At 54.0% G+C, this 27688-nt stretch overlaps 1 protein-coding gene and 1 long non-coding RNA gene across 9 annotated transcripts in view; both read right to left on the reverse strand.

Moving 5' to 3' along the window:
- Window positions 1-5647: 5647 nt before the first annotated feature.
- On the reverse strand, window positions 5648-11360 carry LOC111529227. 3 transcript variants are annotated; one of them, XR_002727354.2, is made up of 5 exons: window positions 9690-11360; window positions 9022-9127; window positions 8740-8894; window positions 8391-8462; window positions 5648-8210 (listed from the first exon to the last, which is right to left on the reverse strand). It is a non-coding gene; the product is annotated as an uncharacterized LOC111529227 (long non-coding RNA). The 3 variants fall into 3 exon arrangements; XR_002727355.2 differs by having other exon boundaries at window positions 5648-6366; window positions 8128-8210; window positions 9022-11360; XR_002727353.2 differs by having other exon boundaries at window positions 9022-11360.
- Window positions 11361-14989: 3629 nt separating this feature from the next.
- The window catches only part of TNFRSF13B (TNF receptor superfamily member 13B), a 32382-nt gene continuing 19683 nt past the window's right edge, over window positions 14990-27688 (reverse strand). For all 6 annotated transcript variants that reach the window (XM_023196128.2, XM_023196133.3, XM_023196134.2 and 3 more), the window contains 3 exons: window positions 25634-25879; window positions 16120-16305; window positions 14990-15603 (listed from right to left, as the gene is read on the reverse strand). In XM_023196128.2, coding sequence (XP_023051896.1) covers window positions 15353-15603; window positions 16120-16305; window positions 25634-25879 — 683 coding nt within the window. In that variant the 3' untranslated portion in view covers window positions 14990-15352. The remainder of the gene's footprint in view (window positions 15604-16119; window positions 16306-25633; window positions 25880-27688) is intronic.

The following is a 27688-nucleotide window of genomic DNA, read 5'->3' on the forward strand; positions in this document are numbered from 1 at the left end:
CCTGGGGGTGGCAGGTCCCAGTGTTTGCTTGTGAGTTCCTTCATGGACGTTTGAAGGTTCCTGAGGACCATGTTGTCCTCCAGGGCCCAGCTCTGAGAGAGTCGCTCCTGAAACTCCCAGATGGTGCTCCAGGAAAGCTTTATGAGGTACCCTAGGGACAGGGCGGGCATCAGGTCAGGAAGGTTCCCTGGGGGGGATCTGTGCCTGCACCCCATTTCCACCAGGCCCACCTCCCACTAGGTGGTGCCTGGTCCTTCTTGGCCACCCTGGGGTCCAGCTGTGCCCAGGAGGCCACAGCTGGGGAAGGCCGGGCAGGGAAGCGCTCACCACACTCCTGACTTTCATCTGGGTCATGTCAGGGGTGGACTCAGTGTCATCATGCCTTGCCCAGCCCACCAGGCCAGACCCCCCTATCAGGACAGAGGAGAGAGTCATGGGGACAGTGTGAGGACGCTTCCCTCAAGCCAGTTGGGATCTGTCCTGCATGTTCCCTCCTCTGGGCACCCTTGGGCACACAGGACTTACCCCTGTGTATTTTGAATGATGCATGCACCATAGCCATCAGTACCCGCTCGCCCTCCAAGATAAACACATCCCACAGTTGCAGGGTGAGCCCAAAGGATTTCTGTGGGGACAGCAGGTATGGAAGGACCTTGCCTTTCCAGGCTGGGGCTGGTGGCCTGAGCAGGGCCCACCCTGGAGTCCTGGGGACCCCTCTCCATGGGATGAGACTCTCCCATAAGACTGAGTCAGACAAGGTCCTGTAGCTCCTCATGGGGGACTCATCTCAGCAGCGCTGCGGCTTCCGGAAGGAGGGACTTCCTGAGGATTTGGGGCTTCCCGGGGCCCTCCCAAGTTGGGTCCTGCCCTAGTCTTCCCACGAGGCTGGGCCTGAGACCTGGCCTCTGCCGTGGGATGCCCCTCTTGGGCAGGGCCTGGCTTGTGAGCCCTGCAGGAACCTGCCTGTGCCTCCTGCGACCTGGGGGTGAACCAGGTCCTCCTGGGGGAGCTGGACCCCTGGGCTGAGGGAGCCGGGCACTGCATCCTTGGGCTGGCGTCTCCCTGCGCCTCCTTACCCTACCAATGAAACACCAGAGGAGCCTCATCAACGTGGAACCCTCAGTGCACAGCCCTTCCTTGCCCTGAAGGGAGGAGCAGAGGTGCTCAGGGCCCCATGGGCTGCCCTGAAGTCCTCCCACTTCCAGTCCCCTCTGCAGACTCTTCTCCGAGGAGTAGAACCCAGGGCAGTGGCCAGGGGTCCCCCAACCCCTGCCCCATACCCAGAAGCCCGATGGACACACTGCCCTCAGCCCTGCTCAGCCAGAGCTTGGCCCTGGTCCCAGTGCCTCTGCTTCCCCCAGGGCAGGAAAAGGAAACCCAACTCCGAACCCATAAAGAATCCCCATCCCAGGTCAGGCCGTGGCTGGGACTTGGCCTCTTGTCAGCTCCACGAGGGACTCAAGCTGCCCCTGGCTTGTGGGACCCAGGGCCTTTGGGGAAGAGCTGGGGGTGTCGTCCACTCACCAGGTGTCTCATGATCTTTGGGAAGGACTTGTGCAACACCTGCCCCTGGTGTGATAGGAGCCTCCGGAGCCAGGCAGTATTTGGGCTGTAGAATACTGAGAAGCCCCCGACCCATCACCCCATCAAAGCCCACTCCCAAGAGCTGGGTAGTGGCAGAGGACCCTGGGCCCTGAGGCCTCCCTGCCTCCTATCTGGTGACCCCATCATGCGGCCTTAGCCCTAGAGAGGAGGTCCCTGGCTGGAGATGCTGCCCAGTGGCATGCTGGGCTGAGGTGCCAGGAGAACAGGCCTGCCTTTGATGCTTTGGGGCAGGGCAGAGGCAGGCAGGTGCCAGTGGGGAGAACGGGGTAGGTGCTGGGGGCTATGTGGTCATCTCCTGGATGTGATGTCAGGCTGTGGGACATGGGATGCATGGGGGACATTGCTCTCTGGGCTTCATCGGCCCATTCGTGGGCAGGGAGAGTGGCTGGGAGCGCAGCCAGCTGGGAGACAAGAGGACACTCAGGGAGGTGAGCAGTGCCTGCACAAAGTTGGGACTGGCTTCAGGGAACAAAGGCCAGCCAGGGGGAGGTATCAATGACCTCTGCTGTTGGGGGTGAAAGGCATCTGACTTGAGGTAAGAGGGTCCCTGTCCAGACCCAGGCTGCTGTGGGACCCTCAGAAGGGACATCCTGGAGGCTCCAAACAAGCTGGGATGCAAGTAAGGCACCTTGCCGGGAAGTCAGGATCGCCAGCCAGGGTGGCCGTCCCCTGGCATGGCTGTGTAAGGCCCCGGGGGCAGCTGACCACCTACCCTGCAGGGAGTGCCCCTCACCGACCAGCAGCTGGGCCAGCACCCAGAAAGCATCTTCCTCCAGCAGATACAGGAGGAGGATGGTGGCGACGTGGCTCAGGTCCCTGTGGCAGCCCACCTCCTGCAAGAGCCAGAGTCACCGTGGAAGGGTGTCTCCTGGGAGGGCTGAGGCCCCCTGGGAGGACTCACATCACCAGAGATGCCAGAGGTCCTCAGGGACACCTGCCTCAAACCCCCGGGGATTTGGGGTGGGTATGAGGACTGAGCAGGTCACGTATGACTTAGCTGACAAGGATCCTGGGGGGACTCCTGCAGCGAGCGTCTAAGCTCACAGGGCCCTAAAGGGCACAGGCAGGGATTGTTCATGCTCCCTCCCTCGGGCCAGGCTGAGGAGGCCACTATGCCAGGCCTGGAGCAGCACCTGTGAACTGCACCCACCATAAGGGCAGGTGTGGAGCGCTACCCACCACACAAAAGGTCCTGCAACAGCTCAGGGGCTGCCTGCCAGGCACAGGAGGGCGGCTGGGTCCCGACCCCGTGTGGGCAGCCCATGGAGTCAGCTCAGCAGCTCTCCCTGCCTGGAATGGTCTGGAAAGTGGGAGTGGCGCAGGAGCAGCCACCTGGGTGACACCCTCCCTGTCTGTTGCACTCCTATGGCATTCAGGCAAAGGGGAAATTGGATCTCTGTCTGGTTTCTGGTGAAGAAAAGGCTTCCTCAGGATGCAAACTCATTTCATGACAAAAGCCTGATCCATCAGGCACCTCAGCAACTTGTCAAACCTGTCTCCTGTGACGACCATCTGCATGCGACCCTGCCAAGCTCCTGGGCTTCGGGGCAACACCAAGAGGGGAAGGTCATTTCTTCATCTGAGACATGGGGATCAGGTCAAGATGACACCAAGAGTCTGGACCTCAACCATTTTTCATCTCAGTTTGACCCCCTCAGCCAACCCTTGCTTGGGTGTCCACGCCAGCAAGTGAGCTTGAGTTCTGCCTACTACGTGCTGGTGGGTCACGAACACTGAATTTTCCAGAAGTGCCGACACCCCCGAGAGACACCCATGCCTGTGAATATGGGCACAGGGCCCAGGAATATCACTGCCCGGAAATACTCACAGGGTTATATGCAGAATAGGCCACGAGGATGTCACGTAATTCCTGCTGCCTAGAAAAGAGGGAAAAGAGGGTTTTCTTTTGTTTTGTGCAGATGCTGTCAGTTTCATTTTGTCTACAAACCCGGACAACAAACACAATTCTGGGTTCAGATATTCTCCCAAATAAGCAGTGAGCTCTTCAGGACACCTGGTTTTTAGGAGTTTTTTCAGTAAAATCCCCATTCCTTACAATGCAAATATCGTAGGTGTACAGTTGGATCCGTAATCATTTTCACTCTGGTTGATTTTTTTCTTCCCCCTTTTCTCAGGTTGCAGACACGGAAGTCCAGTCTTTGGGATGTGCAGTTCCATGGTTCTGAACCAATGTGCAGAGCCTCCCGTCCACCACTGCAGCCCCTCCCAGAGCAGCTCCTTCATCCTCCAAGTCCCCAGTGTGTCCCCTTTACAGATAATGTCTCCCGGCTCCGTCAGCCACTGGCCATCCTGACCTGTTCTCTGTCTCTATGCTTTGCTCTTTCCCAGAATGGCCGATGAATTGGAATCCTGCGGTGGTAGCCTGTTGGGTCTGGCTTCATTCCCTCAGCAGTATGCATCGAAGTTCCATCCATGTTCCTGTGGACATCAGGGAATCATTCCTTTTCCTCACTGAGTCATCTTTGTCTGGAGTGGAACCTCCTTCCTCTTAAGTATCCATGTTGAAGATCATCTCGGTAGCCTCCGGGTGTGAGTGACAATCAATCAAGCGGTGAACGCAGCATGCAGCTTTTATTTGGATGCCAGTTTTTAAATCAGTGTGGTCAATATCTGTGACACTTTGGGGATGTGTGGTATGAGGCCACCGAACTTTGTGAGCCACGGCCCATCTGACCTCCAAAGTGGCTGTACCCTGTCGTGTTCCCACCAGCCATGGGTGAGAGTTTCCGGAGCCCCGCATCCTTTCTAGTATTCTGGGCTGTCAGTGTTGCCCGGGAAGGCTCCCGAGTCCCATCACCCCACCACCTTCCTGGGTAGTTGTGGGTTGTGGAGAGCACTTTTCGCCATTTTGCATAACTTTTTTTGCTGCCTTCCATCTCCTTGGAAGCCACCTGGGTTCTGGCCCCACATGTCCCAGCCCGGCCCAGGGCTTAGAGCCCGGGAAGTGCTCAGTCCATAATGCTGGCTGTTGCCTGGGCCTGGAGAGCCCTTGGCAGCTCTGTCACTCCTCCTGGGTGACCGTGGCCTCTGCCCTGGGGAAGCCCTCATCCCTCTGGATGACCCCATATTTCCTGGGACCCCTGCAGCCCCCATAGGCCTTACTTGACTCTGAATCCTTCTCTAAACATTGTGTGGTTCTGCAGGGTGCGGCTGACATCTACCTTGATGTGGTGGGTGATCCTGGAGGACCTCTTGCCTTTCTCCTTCATGACCTGTAGGGCAGGGCCGAGAGGAGAAAGCAGCCTCAGAACAGACAAAAGATTTCTGGCCCCAAACAGCAGTCATCTTACAGTTAGTACTTTTGGAAGGAAGGGAGGAAGGTTTCCTTCTGCAGAAAGCTCCTTTTTTGCCTTGTTTCTGAAGCCAGGGGGGTCAGCAGAGCCCAGCGCACCTGTGGTGCCTGTGTCACCATCTGTGCCCAGCATGTGCATCTGAGCACAGCCCCCACCCCCAACCTGGGCTTGACGTTCCCTCCAGCTGGAGTCCTGGGCTCCTGACACAGCCTGGCCTATTTGTCCTGCCCTGGCTGAGTGTGGGAGGGCCTTACCTTGTATTTCCCGGGTTCTGGGACTTGACTTTGTCAATGTCTAGCAGGAGTGATCAGGCCCAGCCTCACACAGCCAGGGGAATGCCTTTGTACATGCTTTAAGACAGCTACAGACAGAAGAACACTCCAGTGAGACAGGACGTGTGGTGACTGGGGGAGGAAAGCCGGCAAACAGTCCTGCCGTCCTGTGGTGAGGACTGGGTGCCAACCACCCGCTGAGAGGCAGATGGTGCCATGTCATGGCCATGGGCGCCTGTCTCCTGACTGCAGAGAGCAGTCACAGAGGCCACTCCCTCCCCATGTTACCTTCTTTTTCTTTTGAGATGAAGTCTTACTCTTGTCGCCCAGGCTGGAGTACAGTGGCGTGATCTTGGCTCACTATAACCTCCACTTTCTGGGTTCAAGCAATTCTCGTGCTTCAGCCTCCTGAGTAGCTGGGATTACAGGCGCCCGCAACCATGCCCAGCTAATTTTTGCATTTTTAGTAGAGACAGGGTTTCACCATGTTGGCCAGGATGGTCTCAAACTCCTGACCTCAGGTGATCCGCCCACCTCGGCCTCCCGAAGTGCTGGGATTACAGGTCTGAGCCACCAGTCCCAGCTGTTATGTTACCTTCCTGCTGTTCTTATATTTGTCCAGTCTCCGAGTATTTTCAGCCACTTGGCAGTGCATTTTATTTCCTGACATCTTTGCTGTCAAATGAACCAGGATGGAGTTAGTGGAGCTGCCAGGCCTCCAGCAGCGGCCCATGGATGCTGCATCCTGGGCTTCAGGGCCCTGAAGGAGCCAGGACACAGCAGACCCTGGGAGCTGAGACTCTCTGAACTAACTGGAGCTGGTGGTCTGGACTGGTGATCGCAGGACATGCCATCCTCAGGCCACAAACACCCTGAGTTTTGGTCGGGCCCTGGCCTTTAGCTGGGGACTTGGTGCAAACAGGCAATGATCTCTGAGCCAAGATTGTGGTTCTTGGTTTGGGTTTTGGTCAAACGCTCATGGGAACAGAGTCCATCAGGAAAGGCTGCCCGTCCCAGGGATAGCCATGGCCCACTCACCACTGCCTGGGCCCACGGGCCACCCCCTCTGCCTCACCGACCACTCCTGATTCCTGGTCCCTGGACCAGCCTCCCACGCAGCAGGCACTGGCTCTTACCTTCACCTTCAGGGCATTGACATGGGCAGCTCTGTCTCACTGTAAGGCAACCCAGGCAGAGCTGAGGACCTGCCCGGGCCAGGAGCCATCCTTGTCCATGAAAGGGCCCCAGCCCTCCCCATCCACCCTAAGTCTCATCCCGGGACAAGGCACAGGGAAGGAAGGCAAGGGCCTCCCTATAGAGCTGACGCCCACAAGGCACGAGGACCCTGGAGAAGAGGGAACTCAAGGCTGGCCTGGCAGGGGCCACTTGGGGCCCGTGGGGTACCTCGGCCCACACAATGGGGCTGCTCCTCCTGGGCTGGACGCAACACCCTCTGCGGGAGCTGAGAAAGTCCAGTTCTGAGACGGGATGGGTGCCGCCTAGGGTGGGCGGCTGAGCCCTGACTGACTGCAGTGCCTCGGGAGTGACCACATCACCCACCAGAGTCCAGGGAGCCTGGCCTGAGAGCTGCCCAGCGCCCTGAGGATGCACCTGGAGCCCATCCCACCCGACACTCCCCACAGGCCTTGCAGGGTCTGACCTCCCAGTGTGCACCTGCCTCTGCCTGCAGCCTGGCCGCTGACCCTGCCTGTTCCCCATCGTCACCCATCCTGCCTGACGCAGAGACTGTGACCCTATCTCCAGCCACCCTGGCCCTTCCCGGACTCTCTTCCTGTCAGAGCCTAGGCATGAGACCCCCAGGTCTCTAACTGGGCTGCTCAGCACTGCTGGGGAGAAGCCTGGGGTGACAAGGGTGACCAAGGGCCCTGCAGGCAGTGGAGCTGGCCCCACCACCCCACCTACAGCCTCAGTGAGCTCTCAGGGTCATTGACTTTCAGCCCTCAGCCTCCTCCCAGCCACTGCAAAAACCAGGGCATGGGATGCCTGCCTGTCCTCCCCCTATTGTCCTGTCTGCCCCGACTCAGCCCCCCATCCACCCTGCACAGTGCTGACTGAGCCAGCGGGAAGCAGAGTCTCTGGAGGGCCACGCAGAGCCTTGGGGACTGACCAAGTCCCCTCACTGAGGGGTCCCAGGTGAGCCGCTGTTCCCTGACCACCCCACCTGTTTTCCTCCCCAGACTATCAGCTCCACTCTAGGCCAGCTTGGTTCAGGTACGTTCCAGAAGTGGCAGGTCTCATGGGCTCACCCCACCCCCCTGCCCCAGGCTCCTCCCTCTCTCCATCCTGTGAGTCCGGAGGGGCTGGCTCCAGGCTGGGCTCCCCTTACCAGGCCCAGGTCCTTTCCCAGCACTACTCCCGGGGCCTTCAGCTGCACGCTGTGTTGTCCCCCTGGCCTCACTATGAAATGCCCAGGCCAGGCCTTACCCTTCTTCTCCCCCAGCCTCCCAGGGTCACAGCCCTTGCTGTCCCCATGCCCCTCCCTATAGGATGCCTCAGCTGGGCCCCCTGAGCCCTTGGAGACCTGCTACACAACTGCCCATAGGCCTGGCCAGGTGTCCCCTTGCCCTGTGGCCACCACCCTCAGATCTCACCAGGGCAAGCCCCAAGGGGACAGGGCCAGACCCACAGGCTGCCGCCTTCTCTCCTACTCATGTGGAGACCTCAGTGCTGAGAGCCCTGGGGCTGACCCAGCCCCTCTCTTTCCCACTCACTCTCCCGAGCTCCCTAGATGGGCCTTGAGGCTCTGCCCTAACCCTGACCACGGGCTGGACCTGTAGGAGAGGCAGGGAGGAGTTCTGATCCTGGAGAGGACATTGGCCTGAGCCGGGGAAACCTGCCCTAACTCAGAGAGACCTTTCTAAAAACAAAACCCGTCCCTGAAGTGAGACTGGTGGGTGGGGGGACAGAGGACTCACCACATAACCCAGAGGCGACCGGCGAATTTCCAGATGTCAACATGCTCATGCTCCATGTCCACTGCTGCCCCAGCTCAGCGTCCCTGTGACCCAGCAAGGGCCAGGGAGACAAGGGCAAGGTGAGGGGCTTGGGGTCCTGAGGGCATGGACAGCCTATCTCCACCCTGTGATCCTAGGGAGCCCAGGACCCTCTGACCAGGCTCTGACCAGTAGAGGAAGTGAGGCCCCACCTTCCTCAAGGGAGCAGCCTGACCTGTACCTACCCATACTTAGTAATGATGATGTTGCCTTGTCCCTGGGTGGGCAGGATATCCGGGTCCTCATCCATCTCCATCCTGCAAGACAAAGTCATCCAAAGGCTGTGCTGCATCCGAGAGCTCCAGAGAACACCCGAACGGCTCCCACCAGACCCCCAAATGCTGGCCAGACAGGTAAGCCCCATTCCACCGTTGCTCCCTGAGACAAGAGGCTAAACCCAGTGGTCCCACCCCTGCCCTAGTCTCTAGAGTCCCTGCCCTGGACCAGGAGTGGGCTCCTTCCTGAGGACTTGAACACAGGGAGACCTGGACAGAGAGGCTCATTGTTCCCAAATGCTCTGAGACAAGCACACACCTGCCCTGGCAGGACAAACAGCATCCACCTGCTGAGGGTAAAGGGCCCACGATGGGCTGTTCCGGGCACCTGGAGGCAGTTGGGGTCAGGAACCAGACGTCTCTTTAGGATCAGCCTTCTGAGATCCTTCTGGGACCACGAAGATGCTCAGTTTTCTGTAGGAAGCAAGACATCTGGTGACTGCTCCGTTCTACTCCAATTCTCATGCACTCTGGCCAGTGAAGCCGCTTCAGGAACAACGCCAGCCAAGCAGGAGGGTGTTTAGTTTGGGGAAAAAATGACCTATTGAGTTCAAAGCAGCCTCGTTGCTCGTGGAAACCCCGTCTGAGGTGGAGGACGGCGGACTCCGCAATTCCCAGCTGTCAGTACGGGAGCGGGCTTTGTTTTCCTGGATCACCAAGAAAAAAACAAGAGAACTCTGGGGCCTGGGGCCTGGAGAACACCCAGGGGGACCATCCTCCTTGGGAATACCTGGGACAAAGGGAGGACAAGGTCTCTAGAGCATCAGACAGAGAAGGTTCCAGTCCCTAAGCCCCTTTGACCAGGAGAGACAATCGTCACCCTCCAGGCAGCCCTCTAGAGCTCCTTCATTTTCCACAACCGCCCAAGGGCAGAGGGCTCCCCACCCCACTCCCAGATGAAGGACCCCATGTGTCCAGGGGGGCTCATGGGGACCATCAGTGACCGCACCTGAAGTCTGAGTTGGTGAGACCTCCTCCTGTGGGGACCCAGCTTCGGGCACAGACTTAGACTGAGAATCACCCCCTCCAACCCATGAAGGTCCAGAACCCCAGGGAAATCGAAGGGAGGGAGGCTGGGATCTAAGGGAGGGAGGCTGCAGAGGTCAGGGCTTGAGTCCAGCATGGCACAGGGCAGGGCTGAGAGCACAGCCCAGGGTCACATCTGCGTCTCTGGGCCAGTCATTACCTCTCTGACTCTAGACATCTCACCTGTGGAATGGCTACATTTGGGGACAGCATCCACCCACGGAGTTGCTGTGAGGATGAAGGAAAAGGCCATCTACAAGGTCAGTACAGAACCTGCACTTGGTGAGTGCTCAGGGATGCCATGACTCATCCCCACTATGAATAGAGGCAAAGAGGCTCCAAGGACAAAGCCTCTGTCTGAGGTCATCCAGTGGCCAGCTGGCCAGGCCTCTGCTAGCCAGGCCCTGCTGAGCAGGCCCCTTGACTATTTCCCCATTGATCACACTTTCACTAAGCCCCAGTGTCCAAGTCTCTGCTGACCAGGCCCCCACTAACCCGACCCATGACGACCAAATCCCCCACTGACCACACCTCCTTGGCCAGGACTCTGCTGGCTAGGTCGCCACTGCCCAGGTCCCAGAGCAGCAGTGCTCAAAGTCCCCTACTCAACTGCCCAAGGGCAGAGGGCTCTTCACCCCACTCCCAGACAAGGGATCCCATGTGTCCAGTGGTTCCCACAATGGCCTTCAGTGACTGCACATGAGGTCTGAGTTGGTGAGACCTCCTCCTGCGGGGTCCCAGCTTAGGGCACCGACTTGGACAGAGGACCACCCTCTCCACCCCACCCATAGGAGCTCTGTCCCAGTGGCCCTTCCAGGGCCAGACTCTGCCCTTTCAGGGGCTGGAACCCCAGGCAGATTTGGAATCCAGGGCAGGGAGGCCACAGAGGTCAGGGCTTTAGTCAAGCACAGCACAGAGCATGGCTAAGAGCACGGCCCAGGGTCACATCTGGGTCCCTGGGCCAGTCACTGCCTCTCTGACCCTAGATCTCACCTGTGGAATGAGTACATTAGGGGACAGCACCTACCCCCCAGAGTTACTGTGAGAACGAACGAGACAAACATCTATACCATCAGTGCAGAACGGGCACCTGGTGAGTGCTCAGGGATGACCCTCCTCAGCACCCGCCCTGAGGCCAGCACCGCCCACCAGGTAGCGACTGTCCCAGGTCAACAGGGAGGGAACACAGCAGGTCACACTCACCTGAGTCTGCTGATCCAGCTGTGCTTCTCACTTAGGAAAGCCTCCTCTGCACAGAACCAGACACTGCTGTGTGTCTTGTCTCCAAGAGGTCCAGGCACAGAAGGCAGCCAGGTAGGCGGCAGGGACTCAGCACCAGTGACATTGCGGGGTCATGACACCCATCACAACGGGCCCCCGCCTGGGTCAGCAGGGCCCAGAGTCAGCATCCTCCACCCCCAAAGCATCGACATATGTGCATGCAGTGTGTGAACGTGAGTGTGCACACATATGTGGGTGAACACGTGTGCATATGGTGTGTTGCTTCTATGGCTGGGCCAGATGGCCCCATTCATGTACACACTCAGGTCCTTGTCACTGTCATCCCCGGCCCTGGGCCTGTGGCCAGCATCAGAGTGTCCACAGGTGCTCCCCAACCTAAGCCCTCCCTAGGTGGGGCAGTCCTGTGGGTGGGGGGCAGAGAATTGAGGGTGGAAGGCAGAGGGCAGGCCCTCTCTTTAGCAGGGGACTCAGCTAGGGTGTAAAGTGCTAGGTCTGTGTGACAGGGCCGGATTCCACACATCTGCTCACCTCCTCCTAGTAGCCCTCTGGGGTGATGTGACTCATCTCCACTACAGATGGCAGCAAGCTAGTTCCAAGGACAAACCCCTGCATGAGGTCACCCAGAGGCCAGCTGGCCAGGACCCCACTAACTAGGCCCCCACTGACCAAGCCCCCCCAACAAGGCCCCTGCTGACCAATGCCCCCCACAAGGCCTTCACTGACCAGATCCTGACTGACCAGGCTCTTGATGACCAAGCCCCCAGTAATCAGATCTCCACTGACCAGGTCCCCACTGACCAAGAAGACCCATTGACCAAGCACCCAATGACCAGGTCCTCACTGATAATCCCTCAATGACCAGGCCCCCTGACCAAGTCTCTGATGGCCATGTCCTTTCTGATCATATTTTTTTGTGACCAAGTCCTAATGTCCAAGTCTCTGCTGACCAGGCCTCTCCTGCCCAGGTCTCTGAGCCATGGTGCTCAAAGTCTTCTTTCAATGACCCCCCTCAGTCCACAGAGCCACCCCTCCCCACATTGGCACCCATAGGCCAGGCACTGGGGGTCTTCTCAGGTCAGGGGCCCTCCTCTGGGACACAGGGAGGGACACTGGGCCCCAGGCTTTGGGTGCCCAGCTTCATGCTCACCCTATAAGACCCTCTGGGCCCATCTCAAAGGGAGTGGAGAGGTGGCCTGGCACCACCTGGACACACCGTCTGGGCCTATCCTTGAGCCACACAGTCAGAGGAATGGGGGGACGTTTGTCAGACCAGCCATCCTGCTCTGTTGGGTCTCCCAGGGCCCTTCCCTCAGAGCCTGGATCTAGAGACACAGCACAAAGGCTGCAGGGTGACCGGCCCAGAACCCTTGAGACTAGGCTGGGGACCACACAAGAACTGTCCCCAGACAGCCAGAAGACCCTTTGCTACTTTCTTGATACCTCATTTCTCACCAGCTACTCTTCCCCCACAGGAATCCCGCTCATGCAGAGTCAATGAGGAGAGGAAGATGGTCACAGAATCCATGGAAAGAAAGAAAACAAAAGATGGGTGGGGAGAAGAGTTGGGAGTGTAGCGTTATAAGGGTCCTACACTATGCGTGTTATTTGAGGGTTGACTGTGATTAATTAAAGGTGTATCTTGTAGACAACCATTACACACACAGTATTTTATATACACACATACACACACACACACACACACAGAGAGAGAGAGAGAGAGACAGAGACAGAGAGAGTCTTGCTCCACTACCCAGGCTGAAGTGCAGTGGCCCAAACACAGCTCACTACAGCCTTGACTTCCTAGGCTCAAGCGATCCTCCCACCTCAGTCTCCTGAGTAGCTGGGACTACATGTGTGGGCCCCCATGCCTGACTGCTTTTGAAATGGTTTCTTGTAGAGACGGGATCTTGCTGTGTTACCCAGGCTGGTCTGGACCTCCTGGCCCCAAGCAATCCTCCAGTCTCAGCTGGAAGTGTTGGGATTACAGGCATGAGCCATTGCACTTGGCTTACACATGTTTTTAAGAAGCATAAATACGAAGGTCAGTGTTGCCATGAAGTCAGGCAGGGGTTGGGAAACTATGGCCCAGAATCCAGATGAAGCCCCCCTCCTGTTGTGGTGAATAGAGTTTTATCGGAGCCACAGTTCCTCCTATGTTCACTTCTTGTCTGTGGCTGCTTTGGGGCTGCAGTGGCAGACCGGAGTAATTGTTGAGTAGGTGCAACAAAGACCACAGGGTCCACGAAGCCCAAGATGCTTACTACCAGGTCCTTTTCAGAAAAATCTTGCTGAGCCCTGAGGAGAGGGCCAGGTGGCAGTGGGGAGGCCATCGGGGAGGCTGGTATAGTAATCCAGGTGAAAAATGATGGGAGCTGAGATTAAAGCGATCGTGACAAATGGCTAGAATCATGATGTACTTTGGGGATAGGACCAACAATACATGGATAAAATGGACAGTATTTAGGTGTTTAGAGTTTCAGATTTTCTTTCTACCAAAGGACCCCTTTCTAAAAAAAAAAGTACAAAAGATCAGTTTAAAAATCTGACCAAAGAAACACCACCATAAGATTATTTGTGTGATTGGAGCTGGGATTGAGCCTGGGTACCTTGTGTTTTCAGCACCCCTAACACCTTGGCTGTTCCAGAGGCACCCTACAAAGCCCCTTGGGTTCAGACAAGCAGAACTTGAAACCACAGATCGGAAGGAATAGAAATCTGTGCATCTTTCACACAAGCCATAACATTCTAAGCCACATCTTTGCAGCACACTGACGTAGGGCTACTTCACCCACAGCCAGTAAGTGTCTGCACCAGTTCCGAGATTTGTGTCCACCCTGTTATAAGAAGGCAGCTGCTTGCGTGAGGCATGGCGGGGAGGAAACAATGCCACCCGGACCTCACCATTGGCTGTGGACTGGCTGTACCATGGGCCAGACGCATGTCTTGGGCAGACACTTTTTAGATGCCAACTTGCCTGTAGACAAAGATGACGCAGAGGTGGCCTCGGGGAGGGCCTGTGTGATGGGTTGAATTTGTCCTTTGAAATTCCTATGTTGATGTCCTTAGCCCCAGTGCCTGAGGATGTGATCTTATTTAGAGATATCATCTTATAGAAATAAGTTAAAATGAAAAATGAGGTCAGTAGGGGGGCCCCCAATCTAACCACTGGTGTCCTTACTATAAGAAAAGGAAATGTGGACAGAGACACACAGAGGGAAGACGAGGTGAGGAGACACAGGGAAGGCCACTTACACACCAGGAGAGAGGCCTGAAACAGAGCCATCCTGGACCACCCTGGAAAACGACCTTCCCTGCCGACACTTTGATCTTGGACCTACAGCCTGCAGGACTGTGAGACAGTGAGATTCTGTTGCTGAAGCTCCCTAGTCTGTGGTACTTTAAGGGAGCCCTAGCAAACCAATGCAGCCTGGTAGCCCATAGAGGATGAAAAGATGGAATGAGCGATGGAGCCCCAGGCTTCCTGTCTACACCTCCTAAAGTGCGCTAAGGGAATCTTTGGTGGGTGCAGGTTTGCAAGATAATTTTGGGAGGTGCAGGGTGCATAATTTCAATGTACCTTATTATGGATTTATCTTACTGTGAAAATGCTTCTAAGAATAGTTTACTTAAGGTTTACATGCTAATGAAGATACAGCTTTAAATGCTAACAAAAAGTGGATGCAGATGAAAACATTCTCTTGCTGTGGTCCAGGGAATCTCGATGTTTTTTTCAGAGACTCGCAGTTTTCAGCTAGAGCTGCCCTCCCCTTCGTGTCCACTGCACACCCCCACAACACACACACATGTACCTAAATACATGCACAGACACACACATGCACATACATGCATGCACACACATACATACACACCCATATGCATGCACACACCTGCACATACACACACACTGTGCTTCATGCCCTCACTAAGGAGGCATGGAAGAGAATGTGTGTCTATAAGAAAATGAAGACAGCTCAAGACCCTGGTTCCCTGGGTGTTTGCACAGGCACCCTCCCTGCAGATCATTCTTTGGTCTCTTTCTCTCTCTTAATGAGAGAGTAGAACCCGAGTGGGTACCCGGCTGCTTAGCGCTCAATCCAAGGTCACAAGCTTCCTCGGGAGCCTGGTGAGATAGGGGCATCACAGGTCCTCCAAACCGAGGGGGCAGTGTTCAGTGGAGCCTTGTGCCCAGGAAGGTGATAGACGGGACGTCTTGGTTCATCAAAGACCCAATCACAATGCAGTGAGGAAGGGCAGCCACCAAAGCTTTTATTCTCCGGGAGGAGGGGCTCTCAGGGGCTGTGAGCAGGAGGCACAGGACTTTATTGCACATGTGGTTAGGTGATGGCTGCACTGGGAACTGGGACTCAGAGTGTCCCGACCTCCTGCTCTGTCTCTCTCTCTCCCTCTCTGCCTCTCTGTCTCTTTCCCTCTCTGCCTCTCTTCCTCTCTCTCCCTCTGTCTCTCTCTCCCTCTGTCTCTCTCTGCCTCCTCTGTCTCTCTCTCCCCATATCTCTCTGCCCATCTCTCTCCCCTCTCCCCACCTCTCTTTCTCTCTCCCCTTCTCTCCATCTCTCTCCCTCCTCCTTTCCCTCCCTGACCCCCATTTATGCACCTGGGCCCCCTTCCTGGGCAGGCACACACACAATGCCAAGACCGCTGTCTGGGATATGGGGGCAAGGCTGCAGGACTGTGGTCCTGGTGTGGCGCCCCCACCTTCCAGCACAAGTGGGGTCGGGGGTCCCAGGCATGACTGCACTCTCCTGGGTGGGCGCCCTGCACTCGGGGAAGCAGAAGCTGCAGGTCTCCACCGGCTCAGGGGATGTGCCCACAGGGCTGCCGGCTTCCATTGGGTGATCTGCAGAGACAAGAGAGGAGTGTGTGGGCCAGGCCTGGCCCTGCACCAGGGTAGGGGTGACGGTGTGGGCAGCTGCACTCTCCTCCGACGCAGGAGCTAAGGGCAATCACCCAGGCCAGTGTCAGTGTCCCCCAGTTGCCAACCAGAACCTGTGCCTGGGCAGGAGTGGGCAGGCAAATCTTGACTCTCATTTCAGTCCAGTACCAAGCAGCCTGCCACACCCCCCAGGGGGACACCTCCTCCTGGGCTTAGCCCTGAAGGCCCTGCATCCTGAGAATCCTGGGCCCAGGCAAATCTGAAGGCTGGCACCCCACACCCACCCTTCCTGGGTGCCACTCTCCTGGGTATCTGCCTGCCAGGATGTCTTAAATTGATTTTATCAAGCTACAGCGAATAACAGGGATGAGCCCTGGGCCTCTCCACCTAGATACAGGGGCAGTGACAGGACGGAGGGATGGCCCGAGGCTTGTCACCCAAGCAGCGAGAAGGGCGAGGACCCCAGTTTCATGCACTCACCCTGGGAAGACTTGGCCGGACTTTGATAGGACCTTGAGCGAGGCTGGCAGGAGCAGAGATCCCCCCTCTTCTTGAGGAAGCAGGCCACTGTCACCAGGAAGCAGCAGAGGACGGCACACAGGCAGAGCCCCAGCGTGCTGTAGACCAGGGCCAGCTGATCCGCACTCAGTTTCAGCCCCGGGAGAGCTGCAAGACAGCGTGAGACCCCTCTCTGCAGTGCCTTCTCCTCTTCCCCTCATTAGGCTCAAGTAATCCACATCCCCCCATCTCCCTGCTGCGAGCTTGTCTGGCTCCTGGAGAGACTGGGCTCCTTTCCTGACCCTGAGGCTGCTGGGATGCTCTCTGGATCCTGGAGGAAGTTGATCCCTCCCCACCTCCTGGCAGCAACTTCCTAAGGCCTCGAAGCTGGAAACAGGAGCTGGGCCTTCTTGTTGTCTCCACTTGCTAGGGCTGTAATTGGGACAGCGCTGGAGATGGGCTGATGGGTGAATGTAGAGATGAACAGACGGGGCTCCAGGGAGCATGTCTCTGTGCATCCTGAACTGGGCCCTTCCTCCAGGGAGAAGCCTTCCTGGGTGAGCGTTTACAGTTGTCCCTAGGTATCCATGGGGGACTGATTCCAGGATCCCCCACAGATACCAAAATACATGGATGTCCAAGTGCCTGATATGAGATGGCCTTGCATTTGCATACAACCTACACACATCCTCCTGTACAGAGTCATCTCTAGATTACTTATAATACCTAATACAATATAGATGCCTTGTAGATGTGTGTTATACTGTATTGTTTAGGGAATAACGACAAGAAAAAATAGCTGCAGAAGTTCAGTACAGATACCACTATCTACTTTGTTTTCTGAGTATTTTCCAGCTGCTGTTGGTTGAATCCACAGACCTGGGGTGCACGACACAGAGGGCCCACTGTAGTTTGAGAGTAGGACAGGCAGCGTTACACTAATGAGACCAGGACAGCAGGTGCCAACCAGGAGGTCCCTGGGCATCAGGGCACCTGGCCGCCCTGTGACTCAGGACTTGCACCTCCAGGTTTGGATGCTGGAGACAGACCCAGACCAGGCGAAAGCCCTCCCCTTGGAAGTGTTCCTTATCCCAAAAGCTCTTCCCTGTCCCTGGAGTTGGGCATCCTATAGGCACTGGGTGGAAGGACAGATGAGCCAGAGTTAAGACAACATGTCGAGAAGAGCGAGCCCTACTTCGTGCTGGGCACTTCCCCTACAGCAACCCCCTCATCCTCCTGCTCTGATGGTGGACAACTACTCCCATTAAAAAATTAAGGCTGATGGCTGGGTGCGGTGGCTCACACCTGTAGTCCCAGCACTTTGGGAGGCCAAGGCAGGCAGATCCCGAGGTCAGGAGATGGAGACCATCCTGGCTAACATGGTGGAACCCTGTTTCTACTAAAAATACAAAAAATTAGCCAACCTGGTGGTGGGCGCCTGAATCCCAGCTACTCAGGAGGCTGAGGCAGGAGAATGGTGTGAACCTGGGAGGCAGAGCTTGCAGTGAGCTGAGATCACGCCACCACACTCCAGCCTGGGCAATAGAGCAAGACTCCATCACAAAAAAAAAAAAAAATTAAGGCTGGCCAGGCACTTCCCCTATAGCACCCCCTTCATCCTCCTGCTCTGATGGCGAACAACTACCCCCACTGAAAAAATTAAGACAGAATTTGTATACCATCAAATTTGCCATTTTAAAGTGTACAATCAGTGGCTTTTAGCACATCACAAGCTTGTGCAGCCACGGCGACTATCTAATTGGAGACCATTTTTATCACCAAACAGAAACCCTGTCTCATCAGCAGTCACTCCCCAACCCCTCTCCTCAGCCCCTGGCAACTGCCCATCTCCTTTCTGTCTCTATGGATTTGCCTATTCTGGACATTTCATATTAATGAAATCATACAACACGTGGTCTTTTGTGCCTGGCTTCTTGCACTTGGCTTCGTGTTTTCAGGGTTCACCATGTCCTGCCGTGCTGTGTATTAGACCTTCATTCCTCTTTAGGCGGAATGGACAGACCACATCTGTTACACATTCATCAGGGAATGGGCATTTGGGTTGCTTCCACTTTCTGGCTATTGTGAATGACACTGCTGTGAACATTCACATCCACATGTTTGTACGGATGTTTTCTGTTTTCTTGGGTGTATACCTAGAAGAAGAATGGCTGGGTCACATGATAACTCTGTTTCATTTTTTGAGGACCTGCTGGACTGTGTTGCACAGCATCTGCCATTCACACTCCATTTTGCAGATGACAAAATGGAGTCTCTAAGATATTGTTCCCAGTCTCAGACCTGCACCTGGGAGCCGGTCTGACCAACTCCCAGGCCGGTGCTCCAAGCCCCTGGGCCACACAGAGGCCCTAGGTCTGGCACTGCCCCTCTTCCTCACATACACTCTTAGATTTAGGAATCTTATAAAGTGACAGAGCTGCCAGGACTCTTAGGGGTCATCAGTGTCACTCTGACATTTACGGGGGGAGATGGGAACTTGGGGTGAGCTGGTGTCACTCCACCAGTCATTGGCTGTCCTTCCTGTCCAGTGCCCAGATCTCAAAGAGGCCTAATGGAGGAAAGCAAGACCCCAGGACCTGCAAACTTGGTGCCACATATCCAAGGCTTACCTGCTCCTACTTGCCTCTGGAATCAAATGCAAACAGTGCCCTGGAGGCATGAGCAGGTGAGACCCTGCCAGCCCTCAGAGCACAGACAGAATGCCGGGCTACAAGTTGTTACTAAGCGGAAATGAACTGCATTGATTCAAGGAGGAAAACAAAACATTTGTGCATATTTCAAACATTTCAACATGAGATTCTGAAACCCAACTGTTCAGAAACCATGCAAGTGTTCAGAGACCATGCCTAGAGCACAGTCACCTGACATCACGCCCTGTGGACCATCTGGGCTGGGCTGGGCCTCATTCTATCTAGGAGAGTGCCATGGGGGCGAGGCTGTGCCACTCTGGGCCTCCGCCTCAAGAAGACCTGACAGCCTTGGTGTTTGCTCCCTTGGGCCTGAGCCACCACTCAAGAAGTCCAGCTGGAGAGTCCCAGTGGAGAGGGGCAGGCCCTGAGATCAACTGGAGGAGAACCAAAACCTGAACATCCCAGCATCAGAGTCGAGCCTCCAATAGCTCCATCCCCAGCACCATCTGCATGAGAGACCCCAAGCAAGAGCAGCAGAAGACCCGCCCAGCTGAGCCCTGCCTCCCCACAGAGCCACGCAAGGTCATAACATGAAGATAAGAATCTGGGGATGAGTGTCCAGATCCAGTGACAAGTGTCCTTATACAAGAAGAGAAGGGAGGAAACACAGGCATGGGAAAGAAGCCATGTGGAAGAGGCAGAGATGGGAGTGATGAGGCCAGAAGCCGGAGAAGGCAGGGAAGAATCCTACCCTGGAGCTTTCAGAGGGAGCAGGGCTCTGCTGCTGCTTGGATCTCAAACTTCTGGGCTCCAGACCAGAAGACAGAGGATCAGTTTGTGTTGTTTTAAGAACCTAACATGTGCACACTGTCATAGCAGCCCCAGGAAGCACAGCCTATCCTAGGACAGAACCCATCCAGTCAGGGTGACAACCCCTTCAGTCCTGGGCAGGGTTCTGAATGCTCAGCAAACCCCAAGTCACTAAGGCCCCACAAGAGCCCTGTGAGGTCAGAGTCATTATGACCATTATAGGTGGGGACAGCAAGGCACGAGTAGCCCAGATGCACATAGGTTAATTTTGATGTCACAATTTGTTCAATATTTAGATTTCAGCACCAGTGTTTTTTTCCTAACCTTATGTGCTTTGATGCATTCCAGAACCTTATTCCCAGAAGGGGTCACGGGCACCCCCAATGTCTGCAGGACACAGAGGCTGAGCAGTTCCACGGCTGACTACCTCCAGTTCCTTTTTTTTTTTTTTTTTTTTTTTTGAGACGGAGTCTTGCTCTGTCACCCAGGCTGGAGTGCAGTGGTGCCATCTTGGCTTACTGCAAGCTCCACCTCCCGGGTTCATGCCATTTTCCTGCCTCAGCCTCCTGAGTTGCTGGGACTACAGGCGCCCGTCACCACGCCCAGCTCATTTTTTGTATTTTTAATAGAGATGGGGTTTCACCTTGTTAGCCAGGATGGTCTTGATCTCCTGACCTCGTGATCCACTCACCTTGGCCTCCCAAAGTGCTGGGATTACAGACGTGAGCCACCACGCCCGGCCTCTCCCTCCAGTTCTAATCTCATGCCAATGCACTATCCCTCTGTCCCTTCCCAGGTCCTTGTCATCTCTGGTTCCTATTATTGCCAGAAATAGCCTCTCACAGGGCCCCTGCTGCCATCACCACCATCCAGAGGCAACAGGGCACTCTCCCCACAGCCGTGCTCTGACCCCTTCTCCCGTGGCTGCCCCTGTGCCCAACAAGACATCAGCCTCCCAGTCTGGCACATGGGGCCCACTGTCATCTGGCATCTGGTCCCTCCTGGTGCCATCTCCAACCACCCCTGAATGCTTGCTCTTCCCAACTCAGTCCTCTGCAACCCCCACATTGGGGGACAGGGTCCTGCCCTTGGTGCTTTTCCTCCTTCTCTGCTGGACAGATGAGCAGCCCCACCCACTGGGGCAGGCTCCCTGGGCCACCTGTTCCCCTCAGTTAGATGCAGACACTACATGCACCTGCCCCGGAGCCTGGGCAGAGAGCTCCTTGCATCAGCCTGGAGTTGTCACAACAGAACCCCACGCCAGACTCCTCTCCTGCTCAACATCTCAAGCCATTTTCAGTCCAGCTTGGGAGCCTGCCCTAGTCTCCCCACGAAGCCCCATGTGTGAGTAGCAGGGCCTTCTGTGCCCTCTTGGTGAGCATGTGGAGTGGTCAGTCTCCACCTTCAAAGCAGATCTGGGGTGGGGTCCCTCCTGCTTCCGTGGAGTGGCCACCACACTCCTGCAGGCTGGAAGCCTGAGAGGAAGAGATTTAGCCCAGTCTCCAGCACGGAGCCCCTCACAGCCTCCCAACAGCCCAGTTCGCTGCTCCTAGCAGCACCTGTATGTGCTGTTGCCTCTGCCTAGAACCCTGTCCCCACCGTGTGGCTTCAACATAGTTGCTTTTTGAATGAGCAGTTCCAGCGCACAGAGCACATGCTCCCCCAAAAACGTATTCTCCCAAATCACCCTCACAGCAACTCTATGAAGGTGAACAACTCCAGCCTCACAGAACCAAGGTTCAGAGAGGGTCAGTAGCTTGCTCCAGGTCACACAGCTTGTGAGGGACATAACTAGGGGTCTGGCTCCATATTCCACACCCCCGCCCCAGCCTGCCCTAAAGGCTCCTCCTCCGGGAAGCCTTCCTTGTCCCCATGTCACCTACAGCTGGGTTACGTGGCCCCCATGCACTGAAAGGAATGTGTCATATGCGTGGCTTGTCCACTGCCTGGCCTTCCACAAGACGGTAAGCTCCATGGGTCTGGGACAGGAACTGCCTCATTCTCCCCACTACCCATGCACAGCAAGCCTGCCACAGTTCCAGGTTCAACTAAGGAGGGGCAGTTCTGAATGGGATGCAAGAGAAACCTGGAGCCAGGGTGAGGTGGGGCCTGGCAGGGTTGGAGATGGGGGACAGCAGATTTCGGGGAGCCCACGAAGAGGGCAGAGAACAGGTCAGCCCTTCCACCGTGTGCAGCTGGACAACTTGGTCGCATGGCGTCCTCTGCTCCCTGCCCTTAAATAGGTCCACCTCTGGGTCCCTCCCCTCGCCGTGTGGCTCTGTACTTCCTATTTGCAATCCACAGCAAGCTCCCCTCCTGCCCCACCAGCCCATGCAGGCATCAGAGGTTAGAACAGAACAGACCTTAGCCCTGGACCTCTGGAGAAACACAGGGCAGGGCAGTGCACAGCCACACAGCCACCAAAAGCCACACCATGGCACAAGTGTGGCAACTGATGCAGGGTGAGGCGTGGTAATGCTGACCCCACTGGCACCAACAGGTCCTCACACAGCCCCCAATGCTCACAGCCTGGGGCTCCATTCCTGGAGCCAAGATGAGGCTCCGAGGTTCTGCCCAGTGGCCTCTGGGAAGGGGGCTTGGCTGATGGTCACACACAATAAGTGGCTAACTTTGTCCCAGGGATGACAGTTCACCCTCAAGGAGCAATAGCCCTGTGGACGCCATTTTGGGTCATTTTGCTCTTGCAGAGTGGACAAACTTTGGAACCCCCAGACTGTGCTCAAATCCCAGCTCAGCCATGCACTCGCTGTGTGACTGTCAGCGAGTCACTCTAAATTTGAGACTGTCTCTCGATCTGTGAGGTGGGTAGGAATGACCCACAGGGAAATCTATTACATCAGAGGTGGGCAATGTTCCAGGTTTGCAGGAAGTTTCAAATGCATCACTGGATGCAGGGAAGGTATGCAGGTGGCCAGACACCAGGGTGACAGGCATGGCCACTTGCATTGGTGGCTGGGCTCTTTAGCCCCTCTGTATCCACACCCCCTCCATGTGAATCTGCACATCCCCTCAGAAGAGGCTGTGCTAGATTAAAAATGGCCTTGAATTCACCATGACTACAAGTTTCCTCCCTCCCCCAACTTGCTCCTTCTACCAAGAGGTGGCGTCTGTTTCCCCTCTCCTGAATCTGCTGGCACTGTGAATGGAAAGAAATGCAGTGGCGGTGATGAAATGCAAGTTCCCAGCCTAGGTGGCAAGAGGCCTGCGTGCTCCTGTCTGCTGCACTCCTGTATTATCATGAGATGGATGCACCTGGGCAGCCCACTGGTCCCAGGACGGGGATGAGAGGCACATGGAACAGAGCCAGCCTGGCATAGCTGAGCCCAGCCAAATCCCTGACTCTGGAGGAAGCCCACACCTCCACATTTGGGGATGGCTTGTTAGGCAGCAGCAGCTAACTGGCAGGAGAGTAGGAGATGCCAGGCTAAGCAGGGACAACGGGGTGCTGGGCAACCTCCATCATCAGGCACGCAGGCTCTGCCCATGGGACCTTGGCCCTGGGGACTGGCCTCATGGAAATGAGGTTATCACAGGAAAGTCACTGCAAAGGAAAGGAACCAATCAGCCTCGAGAAGAGCAGGCCTGCTGTCTCTCCAGGACAGGCTGAGAGCAGGGCAAACTCCATCGCTAGTGTTTATGGATCCACACAGCATCCCTCTTCCGTCCTTTCTGATGCCACAGAGCAGGGGAGGTGCACCAAGAGGTGGTTGCTGGGAGGACTAATTAGATCCTTTCTGATGCCTGACACTTAGCAGATGCCCAGCTCAACAGGACCCTTCTTCCCATGTCCAAAGTGGCCATCTCCAGCCATAAGCTTTTTCATTTTCTTTTCTTATTTTTTATTCTTTTTATTTTTATTTTTATTTATTTATTTATTTATTTATTTATTTATTTATTTTTGAGACACAGTCTCACTCTGTCCCTCAGGCTGGAGTGCAGTGGCACAATCTTGGCTCACTGCAACCTTCACCTCTTGGGTTCAAACCTTTCTCCTGCCTCAGCCTCCCAAGTAGCTGGGACTACAGGTGTGCACCACCGCATCCCGCTAATTTTTGTATTTTTGGTGGAGATAGGGTTTCCCCTTGTTGATCAGGCTGGTCTTGAACTCCTGACCACAAGTGATCTGCCTGCCTCTGCCTCCCAAAGTGGTGGGATTATAGGTATGAGTCACCATGCCCAGCCTTTTCTTTGCACAATTTTTTTCCCTCTGGCAATGGCTAATGAACCACAAAAACTTTTTTAGTAATACCTTTCCCTTCTCATTCTTAGGAAGCTTCTTTTGCCTCTAAATGGAATCTGATGGATTCACAGTCAGATTCTACCAGAAGCACAAAGAAGAGCTGGTACAAATTTTACTGAAACTATTCCAAAAAATCAAGGAGGGATTCTTTTAACTCATTCTGGAAAGCCAGTTTCACTCTGGTACCAAAACCTGGCAAAGACACAACAACAAAAAAAAGAAAACTACAGGTCGATATCCCTGAGGAACATAGATGCAAGATGCAATTAGAGATTTAAATGTAAGACCCTAAACTGTAAGAATCTTAGAGAAATCCTGGAAAATACCATCCTGGACATTGGCCCTGGGAAAGAATTTATGACTAAGTCCTCAAAAGCAATTACAACAAAAACAAAAATCGACAAGTGATACCTAATTAAACGAAAGAGCTTCTGCACTGCAAAATAAACTATCAGTGTAAACAGGCAACCGACAGAATGGGAGAAAATGTTTGCAAACTATGCACCCAACAAAGGTTTAATATCCATAATCTATGAGGAAGTTAAACAATTCAAAAATCAAACAACAACCACATTAAAAAGTGGGCAAAAGACATGAACAGACACTTTTCAAAAGAAGACATGCAAGCAGCCAACAAACATGAAAAAATGTTCAACATCACTGATCATCAGAGAAATGCAAATGAAAACCACAATGAGGGACCACCTCACACCAGTAAGAATAGCTATTGTTAGAAAGTCAAAAAACAACAGATGATGGTGAGGCTACAGAGAAAAAGGAACACTTATACACTGTTGGTGGAATGTAAATTAGTTCAGCCACTATAGAAAGCAGTTTGGAGATTTCTCAGAGAACTTAAAACAGAGTTACCATTCAGCACAGCAATCCCATTACTGGGTATATATCCAGAGGAAAATAAACCATTCTACCAAAAAGACATGCACACGTGTGTTCATCACAGCACTATTCACAATAGCAAAGACATGGAATCAATCTAGGTGCCCATCAATGGTGGATTGGATAAAGAAAATGTGGTACATATACACAATGAAATACTACACAGCCACAAAAAGAAAAAAAATCATGTTTTTTGCAGCAACATGCATGCAGCTGGAGACCATTATCCTAAGTGAATTAACGCAGAAACAGAAAATACCACATGTTCTCACTTAAAAGTGAAATGTTAAGCACTGCATACAGATGGAACAACAGACACTGGGGCCTACTAGAAGGGGGAGGTAGGGAGGGAGTAAGGGCTGAAAAACTACCTACTGGGTGCTATGCTCACCACCTGGGTGACAAGACCATTTGTACCCCAAACCTCAGCATCAAGCAACATACCCATGTAACAAACCTATACATGTACCCCCAGATCTGAAATAAAAGTTGAAATTATAAATAAAATAATAATAGAAATAAATGGAGTCTGCAGCATTGGTGGAGGGCAGGTGGTGGCTCTGCTCAGGTGCTCACACACGTGGGTCTGCTGCTTACTCATGCCTGTGCTTCGAGAACTGGCGCAGGCTCGGCAGCCTCCAGTACAAGGCTCTTCCTCACATGGCAGGTCCTTTCTCCTGCTTTCTTCTTGTCCACAGACTTCTGGAAATGTTGTGTACATTGTTTTTTATCCTGGGATGATCTCCCTGGCTTCTGCCCATTTGCCTGTACTCTGGGCTTCGTGCATAGTTGACTCTCCTGTTCTAGGCCTGGCATCAGGCCTCCTACCCGTTCTGACCCTGCGTGACACCATGCAGATTGGCCTGGGGTTGCTTACCTGGACTTGCTTCTGAGCCTCTGTGCTCCGATCCTTGGTACCTTCCCGAGTTGTCTGAATTGTTTTCAACTTCTCCACTCCGCTGTCTCCTGAGCTCTGGTGGGAGGTTCACTGGGCTCCTGAGCTTGTTCTCACAGAAGTATGCACATTGCTTAGGGTGCTGTCCACAGATGGAGGCACAGCTGATGCAATCCCTCAGGAGATGGTCATAGAACCTGCCTTGCTCCTTGCGGCAGTTGAGTGACCCTGGGAGACAGAAGTGCGTAATACTGCTGGGTAACAGACTAGCAGGAGTTTGTAGGTTTGACCACAAAGGACATCAAAGTTAAAAAAAAATTACGGTAAAATTCCAGCAAGCAATTCCAGAGTAAGCCAAGTACTTTTACAATATACACATTGAAGACTGTGCATTGTCCTCTAAGTACTATTTTAGCTGCATTGCATTTTGATGTGTATTATTTTTCCTCTACCTAGTTCAAAATGTACTTATTTTTCATTATTATTTCTTCTTTGACCAATGGGTTATTTACAAGTGCATTTCTTAGTTTCCAAACATATGAAGATTTTCAGTTATCATTTAAAATTGAGATCTAGATTACATTGTTACATAAGACCTTTACTTGCATTTTTCAAGCCTCATCAAGGAGAAATATATTTCAAATTAGCATAAGGAATGAAGGGGAAAAGCCAGAATCCTCTTTGACAAGTTGGGGCAGGGGGTTGGAAGGAAGGTGGAAAAGTTCACATGAATAGTGTTTCTTCTCTCTTAATACTAAATAAGAATTACAGCAGCTTACACAAGTATCAGTGCCAAGGCCCAGAAGCCAAGGAAACTAAAGCTCAATCACACTTGCCTTAAGAGAGCACAGTGGACCCAACTTTGAATGCATTAAGAAATCTATTTGGAACAATCAATTATCTTATCTAAAGCCTCAGAATATTTCTTTCTAATTTTTTTTTTCTTGAGATGGAGTTTCGCTCTTGTTGCCCAGTGAAGTGCAGTGGCACAATCTCAGCTCACTGCAACATCTGCCTCCCAGGTTCAAGAAATTCTCTTGCCTCAGCCTCCCGAGTAGCTGGGATTACAGGCGACCACCACAACACCCGGCTAATTTTTGTATTTTTAGTAGAGATGGGGTTTTGCCATGTTGGCCAGGCTGGTCGTGAACTCCTGACCTCAGGTGATCTGCCTGCCTCGGCCTCCCAAAGTGCTGGCATTACAGGCAGCATGAACCACTGCGTCTGGTCTAGCCTCAGAATATTTCTACATGAAAGTTTTTACGTGAAAAAGGCAAGTTTCCTTTGTCTTTAGAATAAGGTATTTATGTGAAAATGTGGCTCACACATCTATTTTAAGGACACATTTCAGAGGCAGTGCAGGATAGTGGATAAGAACCCAAATTTCAGAACCAAATTTCAATTGGGGTCATCCTCGGCTGTACCACTTGCAGGCAGTGTGGTCTTAGCCTTTCCATACCTCAGTTTCCTCATTTCCAACATAGGGAAAATAACAGTACTGACTTCTTAGGGTTGTTGGCAGAGTTGTAGGACCCAACACAGTGCCTGGTGCATACTAAATTCTCACTTAATGGAAGGCTTGAGTAGAATATTCATTTGAGCGTCTTCACAAAGCAAACACACACCCGTTCTTGTGTCTTTGACAGAGTAAAGGAAGGAACTAAAAGATCACGGAATTGGGACCTTGGGGAAAACTCAGATGGCCCACATGGGGCCAGTGACCTCCCCTGTTCTGGCCCTGCCCTATGCTCAGGGTTCCCCTGAACCGCACAGAAACTGACACCTCCACTCTGTGTCACACAGGGTTAGTCCAGCATTGGTGTCCTTGGGGCTTTCTGTGACCTCTTCCCCTGTTGCAGGTGGTGCCTGAGCACCCGAGACCACTGACCCTCCCTGCCTGACCTCACACCCTATCCAGCCACCCCACCCCAGGACGCAGTCCTCCCTACTGTGTTTCCCACCTCTGCACCTCTGCGCATACTGCCCTCTTTTCCAGACATCCATCTGATTTCCCCATTCTGTGGCCTCTTAACAATC

The sequence above is a fragment of the Piliocolobus tephrosceles genome, chromosome 16, assembly GCF_002776525.5.
Source record: "Piliocolobus tephrosceles isolate RC106 chromosome 16, ASM277652v3, whole genome shotgun sequence".
Taxonomy (NCBI): domain Eukaryota; kingdom Metazoa; phylum Chordata; class Mammalia; order Primates; family Cercopithecidae; genus Piliocolobus; species Piliocolobus tephrosceles.